The sequence below is a fragment of the Monopterus albus genome, unplaced genomic scaffold (genome assembly GCF_001952655.1).
Source record: "Monopterus albus unplaced genomic scaffold, M_albus_1.0 scaffold403.1, whole genome shotgun sequence".
In the NCBI taxonomy this organism is placed as follows: Eukaryota; Metazoa; Chordata; class Actinopteri; order Synbranchiformes; family Synbranchidae; genus Monopterus; species Monopterus albus.
Genome location: NW_018128283.1, coordinates 437103 through 448064, shown reverse-complemented (window position 1 = coordinate 448064; position 10962 = coordinate 437103). Strand labels below are relative to the sequence as shown.

Here is a 10962-nt window from a genome sequence, read left to right as displayed (position 1 = left end):
AGAGCGCTGTGCCTTAACCACTAGCCTACCAGAGAGCACTCCGCCTTAACCACTAGCCTACCAGAGACCCTGCACCTTAACCACTAGCCTACCAGAGCGCTGTGCCTTAACCAGTAGCCTACCAGAGAGCGCTGTGCCTTAACCACTAGCCTACCAGAGAGCCTGTGCCTTAACCACTAGCCTACCAGAGAGCACTCCGCCTTAACCACTAGCCTACCAGAGACCCTGCACCTTAACCACTAGGCTACCAGAGAGCCTGTGCCTTAACCACTAGCCTACCCGAGAGCACTCCGCCTTAACCACTAGCCTACCAGAGAGCACTCCGCCTTAACCACTAGCCTACCAGAGAGCCTGCGCCCCACAAGTACTTATTATACATAATCATATTACTGGATTATGATTTTTTATAATAAGTACTTTTAGTACCCGGACTATATTTTATTGCCAAAACACCTGTACTTCAGTCAACCTTTGAATGCAGGACGTTTACTTGTAGCAGTGTATATACCATTTCAATCAGCGGTAACTACACGTCTCATACCATCTCAGAAAGTTTACCAGTACGTCAGGCTTCCTTATCTCAGCAGTGTGTCCTGAGCCCAGAGATCAGCTGGTCCTCTGCAGCTTCTTTAAGTTTAATCCTTCGTCTGACAATACTGATCTGTAGACAGACACACGGATCCACAGAACTGATCAATACTCCCACTCACTAAGTTCACACACTGAGCCGATGATCATCAGGACAGAAGGTCTGAGCCATTCACACCAGGTCCAGGTTTTTGGTTATTAAAAACCACTACCAGAATGAGTGTGTGCATTTCTCTACGATTGTGGGGACAAACATTGGCTCAAAACCTTCTCTACCAGGACATGCTGTCTGCTCACTCTTTCTAGGGGCTGTTGAGGGTTCAGACCTGGTTTCAGGGTTCTGGTCAGAACTAGGTTTAGAGTTAGGGCCTGGGGCTAAGGGATGCATTACCTCAGTGAGTGTCCCCACAAAGGCAGCTGTACAAACATGTCCTGTTCAGTGTCAGTCTCCCTGTGCCTCCTGCTGCTTCACTGATCCCATTTCCTGCTCATCATCATCCTCTTATCTCCAACCCACTGACTGTGTGTGCTGGTATCAGTTTGCTCTGCTTTGTTATGTGTGTGTGTGTGTGTGTGTGTGTATGCTGACTAAGCCACTTAGTCACTGCAGCAGTGTGCGTGTGTGTTTGATAGTTCCCACAGTTTAAACTTGCACAAAATCTTTGTGCAAAAATGCTGCATGAAAGCAGAAAGAATGAAGCAAAGGCACTGGTGGACTAATGCCACCCCCTCCCTCATTGACCCCCCACTGCTCCAGTGGGCAGTTTCCAGGTGTGGTCAGTGTTCCTGCCCTCAGAAGCCTTGAAAATGTCAAGACTCACTAACAAAACACAAAGAACTTCAGTCTGAAACATCTGAAAACTCCTCACCTTAGCTCCTAGCTTCCATCTTCCTGAAGGGTGATGCCTCGCCTTTTCTTCTTAAATGTAAAATGGTTAAAATATTAAAAGCGCTTATTTAAAAAAACACTGTGTGAGCATATGGATCAGTGTTACTGATCACTGATCAGACTGAATTCACAAATTCTGAATCCACACCCAGTCTGATTCTAGGACTCAAACATGAACAGAAGAGTTGTGTCCAGTTTGTCATGATGATATATTAACTGCTGTAAATGTACAAACAGAGGTCAAAGGTCACAGGAAAAGCACGTCCTCCCATGATGAATGGGCTTTGAATAGGATCAAATCATCAATCAGAGTAGGAGACGTGTGTTATCTGCTGAAGAGTCGAAGGATGAAGAGAAACATGTCGGACACTGAAATAATCAGCAGCAACAAAACTAGTCTGGTTTCAGATTGTTACTTTAATTAAATCTCCCAGAGTGCAACTGGGTGGATGGATGACGAACGAAGGTACAGGCAGGTCGGTCCTCATGCTCTCTTCCTGTTTAGAAAACCTAGTTGGTGGACGAATCCGTATCTGCTGCCACACTGAGCAAGTCCTCCTCCGGCCTGTTGGAGGGCAGGTGAACATCCATCCTCCTGGCTCCTCCCTCCTCCTCCTGACGTCTGGCTGCAGAAACAGACAGACCCGATCACTTCCAGTTCACCTCTCATGCCGCTTTTCTAGCCTGTAAACATTCCACATGTTCAACACGGACACGTTACAAGGTTTGTGTCGTTTCTTTTAGACAAATTTAGTCATCCACACACACGGAGATGTGAACCCAGAGACTGGCAGAACCGCTGAGGGGAGAGTGAAGGCCGCTCCACGCTGGCTTCACACACAGTAAAGGCTTTATACTGGTTTTCACATACACAGTAGTACTCCTAGTACAAACCCCATTTACAGAAAAGCTGGAACATTTTCCAAAATGCAATAAAAACTAAAATCTGTGCTTTACCTTGACAAAAGTACAAGAAAAGGTTTTCAGTGTTTTTCACTGACTAACTTAACTGTGTTGTGTAAAGCGCTGCAGCACAAAGTTGGGACAGAAGCTTGTTCTACATCAGCTTTGCTTTTAATGACACTTTTTACTCATTTGGGATTAAGAAACAGCGCGGCAACAGTCGAGTCAGGAGGAGACAGAACATATGACTGGATTGACTTGATCCCAGTTAAAGGCTTTGCCCGGACAAAACAGGACAGAAACCCTTCCCTCGTCACCATGGCCCCTTTCCATTGCATGGTCACAGTGAGGCTGCCACATGGTCCCATATCAAAGGTCTAAGAACTCAACGTCTGCACGTGGGGGGTTAAAGTGTGTTCTGATGACATGGTATTTCTGTGACGCCACTGGGATTTAAACCTGAACGACTGTGTGGGGCATTAATGCTACAAGTTTGGGTCAGGGTGCAGGTCACATCTGGATTTGATTTAGTCATTTAGAGGCAAGTGCAGGTAACGGTCTGGTCATGGTACTGAGCTGAAATTTAGAACAAATTTCAATAATCTCAGTCATTTTCAAAAAAAAACCGAGGCTAAAATTGGAACGTATGCCTCCATCAACCAGTCAGATTCACAAGAATGACAGACATGAGGTCACAATGACCTTGACCTTTGACCATCAAAATGTAATCAGCTCATCCTTGAGTCCAAGTGGATGTTTGTGCCAAATTTGAACAGATTCCCCCAAGACATTCCTGAGATATCATGTTCTCAGGAACGTGGCTTCGTGCAGCCACAACCAAAGGAAAACATCTGAAAACAAGATCAAATGACATTTGAAAAAGACAACTATGACTGAAACAGTTTGTTTCATCAGTGAATAAAAACAATGTGAAAGATGTCGAACGGACATGAGGTACTTCATCCTAAAGTCTTCCTCGGTGACCTGCAGCATGTGTGGACTCAGTGAAACCAAACCTGTCCTGTTCAGACGCTGATGTAGCTGCTTGACCTGCTGCACCGACGCCAACCATCTTACACCCAGTAATGTTCTGTCTCCGTCAGCTGGCGTCAGCGCTTCTCGGAAGAAACGTGTTTCTGAACTGGAATGTATTTTACGCTACGTGATGGATTTAATGTTTTCACTACTTGAGGGAACATAAGGGTATGTCCTCTGTTAAAGTCAAACTGGGAATGCCTGTTAAAACGTAGTTTCTGAAAAGAGAAAGGAGCGGGTAAGTTTTAAAGAACATCTGATGTGTGTTTTAATTTAGAACGTTACATTTGTCTTATTCAAATTCATTTGATTTAAATTCTTAAAGTTCCAGTACATTACACATGGGGTGGAACAACCACCTTTTAATTCACAATATTAATTTACTGTTTATTTGATTACAACACAAATGACAAGAAACAAATAATTATTTTGGTTTTTACACTAATCAAGATTTAGAGAGAAAACCCTAAACTAGCTCATACAGTGAGTAGAAACATTCACTTTGCCCAAAATTCAAATGATCCTGTTTATACTTTAATCAAATATATGGTTTGAAACAAAGTAACCCTCAACCAAGCGGTTGAAACAGTCCTTAATCTTACCTTTGAGGTGAAGCACATGCTTTTCTTAAGATTATTTAATTTAGAGAGAAACATTAATCCTTACATCTATAAAATATTCAGAGAGCAATAAAAAATAACCCCCCTGTGATGCAATAACCATAGTCTAGGGGGTGTGGTTTGGTCCTATTCCCACTGGAGACCAGCATTAAATCCTTTAATGCTGTTATAGAACCATAAATTATGGTGTATAACGTCTGTCAGTCCTATAATAAAGTGCTTCGAAGTGAATCTCTAATATATAGGTGTGAAATCCTTGGAAGAATTTAACTACGCTCCATAAAATAATAAAACAATATACCCTTTGATCTAGAGGAAGCAAAGTGCAAAAAGTGGGCAGGGCTTATGGCACTGGTGACATCACGGCCATAAATCACCGAGTTTGACAGAAGTGGTATCACACGCCTCTAGTTTTAACGTAACGTTTAACCTCGCATGCTCTGAGAACTGCTGCGGTTTTGTACTACAGTAATCTCAGTCTCTGGGTTTTGGACAAAACAAGATGTCTGAAGAAAAACTTTGGACTTTGAACATTTATCTGATATTTTAATGACCAACAGTTAATACGTTTTGTCTTGGCAGCTAATCCACAGATTAGCTGATAATGGAAATAACCACTAGCTGCAGCTACGCCGGCTCTGACTGCAGGGCGTTCAGCTGTTCTGGCTGTGCTCACGATGAAGGTCATTTTAAAACACACACACACACACACACACCTCCATGTCTGTGAGGACCCTCACGGACATAATGCATCCCCTAGCATCTAACCCAACCTAACCCTGGGTCTAACCCGGGTCTGAACCCTCAAACAGTCCTATGAAGGGGTGAGGACCAGAAAATGTGTCCTCACAGTGTATGCCCCCCACCCACACACACACACAGTGGAGCAGCTCATTGGGTCAGTGTAAACATTACCATGTATGGAGATGTGCTGACAGAGTGGCTGGATGTGTGCAGACACTGTGGAACTAAACACACATACAAACTTATGCCTTAACTATGTGTGGATCATTGTGAGGACAAGGTTGCCGGTCCTCACAATGATCTATTTACCTATCTATCTTCCTGCAGTAAACCCTCCATGAAGGTGATAATGTTCAGTGTGTGTTTCATGGAGCTGCTGGTTCACCTGTGTGGTCACGGGGGAGGCTGCAGAAAAACAGTATCAAAATCAAACTACACAGACAAAGATCAGACTGGTTAGAACCAGCTGGACCAGTAAAGCTTACTGGGAGTCTGCAGACAGTTACTGAGCTGTCAGTACTCAACTCAGTGGAGTTCAGCTGAGCGTCCAGAGAATCACTTAGCCAGTAGAAGTACAGAATCACGTTGCCCTCTGGTGGTCAAGGTGAGGACGTGCAGTCTGTCTGCAACTTGTTCTCAGTGTGTAAAAACTGGATATAAGTTAGATTTAAAGAAACATTTTAGCTGGTTCATGACTTAAATTAGAGTGGAAGTGATGACTAATGACATGTACTGTACTGTTATATTATAACCAGAAACAGTCGGTAGCAGACACTAAAAAAGGCCTCATCTATTTTATTTGTACATTTTAATTTCCTAAATGAAGGAATGAATGGACACACAGCTGGAAGTCTTACTGCCAGACGAGCAACATAGAAATGAACACCTCCTGTAAACCTGACCACACAGGTGAGCCCGAGTCTGAGGGGCAGGAGTTCTCTCTCACAGCAGAAACACTGAATTACAAACGGTGTGTTTCCTACCTGTTTGTGTGTTGTGCTGTGGGACCAGGATGGGAACAACCTAAAACACACAGAAGGAATCAGTTCATTTCAGGTTAATTTTAGTTGTGTTAGAGTTTCTGTCATTTCTTTACTGCTGAGTGTCAAAGAAGAAGAACAACAACAAGAGAATGCTCGCTAGCACCGAGCCGAGTGGCTGTGGTTTCTACCTTCACACATGAATACGATCCACTGACAATATCCTACAGGTCTTCTAGACTTCCCAAAAGATACTGGAGCCAATGGATCAAATTCTGATAACAAAGAGGGGTTTTGCATGTCTGTGATGTTTTACAGCCACTCTGTTGATGGTGAAAATGCTTTGTGGGCCAGTGCGGGTCATGTGATGAGCACAGAAAACAAAACTGCTCCCCAGTCTGCAGCTTTTCCTGGGGGGCTGGTTGTTGTGCCAGCGAATGTTTTCAGTCTGTTCATAGTGCGATAATTTGATTTAAAGGATGGAGCCAGTGATTTTGTATGTCTTTGTTTTCCACAGGAGCTAAATTTTGGCACCCCTCAGGAGGTAGTACAAAAATCAAGTTCCAGGAGCATGAGGCTGGAGGGAATGGGTTCTCGCAGAGCTGTCACTTATTGGTTAAATGTCAGCATCTTCCCACCTCAGCTATTACACTCACTGGCTTAGATGCCAGTTATGAGGACTTCATTCGTTGACTTAGGGGAAAAATGGGGCCTGCAGCGAGCGGGCCGTGAGCAAAGCGGTGAAGACGTCATATTTCTGCTCCTACAGGCTCTGTTACTGGCTGATTGCTGCACTGTGGAGTGAGAACAGCCCCTCCCTCCTCTAAGCAGAGACAGACACAGCACAAAATACAGTGGAAAAGCAGAGCAGTACGGACCGTGTCAGCCCGTGAGGTTATGCCGGGTAACGGTTAAGGGAAGCGCGGGGTGTAGCGCTCATTATGCTCTGACAGTGGAAGCGCAGCTACTGTGTGTGTTGTGTGTATTGTGTACCTCTTCTCGGTCTGAGACTTCCTGCTCCATATTGGTCAGCAAGAGTTTGTGATCTGTGACCTGTCCTTCACTGGGGGGGTCAAAGTCCTGGAGGAGAGACACAAACAAACAGACTGTAACTGTATTACTACTACCATTACAACAGTAGTACTACTGCTGTGAGTGTTGAGTGTTTCTCACCACGTCCTGCAGCTCCTGCAGAGAGCTGGAGAAACTGCAGATGGCCTCCTCCTCGGACACATGCAGACCTGTCAAATACCCTGCATGGTTCAGTCTGCAGCAGAGCAGTCACTTCTTATTCAACATTTAACCTTTTGTTAACAGCTGAGGCAGAAAATGAAATATTCTGACTGTCATGACCTGTTTGAATTTTAACTTCACAGTTCCGTTCTCAACAGTATTTGAAATAGTTTGCCTTCTCTCCAGCAGAGGGCGACCCTAAAATTCACTATCACCTTGTAAACCATTGATACAAACTTGGAGATTCCTCATGAGCCCCTGCAGTTCACTACAGCCGCCATGTTGGTACAGGGAAGCCTCCTAATGCATGCACAGTATGTGTCTGAAGTCAGCAGTTCTGTCCATAGGTTTGTTAATGAAGAAGATGATGATGATGAAGAAATACCTGTCAAGGGAGTCAGATGGTTGACACTGATGAGCAGTTCTCCCTCTGAGATGTGTTTCAGGGCTGCATCGGTTCCTGCTGTTATTGTACTGCTGCTACTGGAGCTACTGGAGCTACTGGAGCTGGAGTTCTCTGAGGAGCTGGAGGGGGACGCTGGTCTGGGGTCAGGGTCAGGGACAGGGGCAGGAGGTGACAGGGAAGGAGCAGGGGTCTGGAAGGGAAGAGGAGTAACAGGGGAGGAGAGGGGAGGCTCCTCCTCTGCTACTGACATCAGCCTGTAGGACATGAAGACACACAATCAGTCTCACAGTCCTGCTTCAACCATTTCTGTGAGAACACATGAATAATGAAGTCTGACCATCAGGATGTGAAGTGAGAGACAGACAGGTAGATGGAGTCTGAGGTCCATCATAGCCCCACACTTCTTCTTGCTTTTTACCAATGTGGATGTGCAGACATCAGCAGTTCACATACAGCACGTGCCCGTGTACTTGGTGTTTATCTGGTGGATTCAACGTGTGTCCACTAGGGAGCAGAGTAGGGTCCGATCATCTCTGGCTAAAAGCAGAATATTTCTAATTCTGAGTGTCTGTCAGCCTGTTTGCCAGTGTGCAAATGGGCTGTATGTTTTTCCTTCCACTATGGAAGTTTTGAGTGTACTATATAATGGACAGATTTACACACTCAGCATGTGGACACCACTACACAATGGTGAACACACTATACAGTGAGTAGTCAGTGATTTGGGCCCAGCCCGTGATAATACTGTATGTGAGGAATCTACAGCATTGTTGATTTTGAGCTCAGGGTTCCTTTACAAAGCTTTCCTTGTTGTCGTGGCGATCCAGAGCTGATGCTGACTGAGTCTGGGGCGGCTGTCCAGGCTATAGAGACTGCGGTTCAATCCCCAGTTTCTCCACATGTTGAAGTGGCATTGAGCAAGACACTTTACCCCTAGTTGCTCCCGGTGACATCACTGGTGAGTGAATGGCTGAATGGGAAACAGTGTAAAGCGCTCTGAATGGGCTTCAATGTGTAGAAAAGTGCTTTACAAGTACAAGACCATTTACTCTCTGGCTCCACTGGTCATGTACTAACCTGCATCTCACATACATGTTCATTTCTGAGGATGTGCACAACCCACACTCCCAGAGAATAACTGCTGGTTAAAATGTTGTGTTTATGAAGTTACAACAAAACCTGTGCTCAGCGTCACTACAATGTTCAGAGCACGCTGGGCCCATGTGATCCTACTGAACCTAGTCTGGTGTCAACTGACCAAACTAATCAGTTTTGTGACGCCATCCATACGTCATGCTTCCACTGATCATCAGTGAAACACTAGGTTCCTCAGATAATCCCAGTACCAAGTCAGAAACACTTTCCATCTGTTTTCAGTGCAGCCTTGTGTAAATAGAGACTCGAGTAGATTCACTTCTTGTGGACGACCAGTGCTCCTTCTGTTTTTGGTAGTGTGACTCCTCCTGTCCCTCCTACCCACTGCTGCAGTGTTTCAGCTGATGTTCACCAGCTGCTGATGCTCTTGTTCCCTTTCCATCTCTATCAAGTCTCACCACCTGGTTTCTTCCTTGTTCAGACAGTTCCTCTCCATGTGAAGCCACACTGCATCAGGCACGATCCAGGACAAAGCAACAAGGCTGTGTGCACAGATTCTTCCATAACCTTGTTCATGTTGTCATTTTTAAGTGGAAGTCACAGATAAACTGACTTGTGTCCAAGGCTGAACTTTGGGGTGTGTATTTCCACTGTAGTCTCTCTAACCACTCTGAGTTATACTTGAGATCAAATGCCTTGCACTTTAACTTCAAACACTACAGTTGTCACAGGTCTAATTTGGAACCATTTAACATGGTGGTGATACACATGGCTGTCCTCAAGGTTGCTGTGCGTATAAATCATATTTCATCCTGATTCTGTGTCTGACAACAGAAACTGAAGTCTGTAAATGAGAGCAACTGCATTCTGTAGTGCTACTACTACTCCTACTATAACACAGTGAAGGCGACCACATGGGGAGCCTGCTCCCAGCCTGTCTCTGTGTGTGTGAGGACAAAGTCAACATCATTTAAAAGACATCCTGAGTCAACAGTCAGAAAGCTCACAGACATTTATATTTACATTTAGAACCTGTGGCTGTTGCTTTCTGCAGTAAGTGTGTGGACATACAGTGGTTGTCTGTGTGTATCTGGGGGTTCCTCTGGTCTCTCCTCGTCCAATGGCAGCTCAGCATCTCCCCATGTCAGAAGGGGCAGGCTTTGAGAAGCGGCAGGTGGACTATCTGCTGAGGCGGGCTCTGGAGTGGATGTGGGCGTGGCTACAAGCTCTGAAGTTACAGCCAGACAGAGAGTATAGTCAGATACACCCTGCACTGCCTTCTTTATTTCAGCTTTGATATGATGGTAAACCTTTTAGATGCTCCATGTTGTTTTGACACCGAAACAGGGAAACTAAGAGACACTAATGAGGATACAAGTGTGTGCGCCAGCTGCCAGTCAACACAGAGCCAGAACCATTTATACTCGTGGTTGACTAGCTGCAGTCAACAAGTGTTGCTGCTGAGAAAAACACAATCTACACTGCTGAATTAGCAGTAGAAGAAGACATCTACAGGAACTATGTAGCTAACTAGCCGGCTAGCTAGTCATACATATTGAACCTACAGAACAGCTGAATGAAGCTGAATGGATGCTTGTGTGGTGGACAACATGTGTTTCAGCTTTCTGCCTAGCCAGCACGCCAAACCACAGTTGTGTGTATAAGGTCGTATTGAATGTTTGGAGAGACGGACCTACTCACACTCTCTCCCAGCTCGTCCATTTCCTGTTTGGTGCATGTCAAGGTACAGAACTAAAAGGTGCACGGCCTGGCAAAACGACACCAATGCGCACCAGCAGTTTTGATGTAATTTTTTTGTACGCACCACTGGGTGCATAGGCACAAATGGCAAGTATAAAGTAAGTGTATTGATGCTAACACTACTTCTGCTAAAAGCTTGTATGTGTTATTAATGCTACTTCTACAATGAACACACCAGGGAATGCTCATGCTAATGTTAATGCAGCCATTATCTACGAATGCTGCTGTGTCTAACCTGGAGCTGTGATTGGCTGGGGAGGCTCCTCATTCTGCAGGATGACTGGATCAGATGGAGGAGGTGTGGTCACGGGTGTGGTCTCCCTACTGGGTGGGGTTGGACTGGGTGGAGGAGTGGGTACTGGTGTGGGGACCAGTGGAACCAGTTTGTCCTAGAACAGAAGCAGCAGGATCAGGAACAAAGACAGAAACTGAAGATTTTCAGCTTGTTCTTTGTGCAATGGCTTTTTGTACCTCTTGACGTGCCGCTGGTCCTGGTTCTGGTCCTGTATCCAGTGCGTCTCTCTGTCCCAGAATCAGAGCAATGATCTCTGTCAGAACCTCATGGACCAGCTGTCTGATCAGGCCTGAGTCCACCAGCACGCTGGAGTCTACAAACAGCTGCAGACCTCCACCTCCTGCTGCTTCCACTGCACAGAATAGGTAGCACCACTGTCAGTCCCAGACCCCTATACCTCAGGACACAGGTGT

General features: G+C 45.3%; 1 protein-coding gene across 4 annotated transcripts in view; it reads right to left on the bottom strand.

The window, feature by feature from the left end:
* Positions 1-1848: 1848 nt before the first annotated feature.
* kiaa0586 (KIAA0586 ortholog) overlaps positions 1849-10962 on the bottom strand; it is a 36819-nt gene continuing 27705 nt past the window's right edge. For 3 of the 4 annotated variants that reach the window (XM_020586365.1, XM_020586367.1, XM_020586366.1), the window contains exons 20-27: positions 10726-10901; positions 10490-10643; positions 9565-9721; positions 7378-7652; positions 6933-7000; positions 6753-6839; positions 5763-5802; positions 1849-2103 (exon numbers count right to left, since the gene is read on the bottom strand). In XM_020586365.1, coding sequence (XP_020442021.1) covers positions 1988-2103; positions 5763-5802; positions 6753-6839; positions 6933-7000; positions 7378-7652; positions 9565-9721; positions 10490-10643; positions 10726-10901 — 1073 coding nt within the window. In that variant the 3' untranslated portion in view covers positions 1849-1987. Of the gene's footprint in view, positions 2162-5762; positions 5803-6752; positions 6840-6932; positions 7001-7377; positions 7653-9564; positions 9722-10489; positions 10644-10725; positions 10902-10962 lie in introns of all 4 variants that reach the window. The other variant, XM_020586368.1, reaches the window with a different exon arrangement.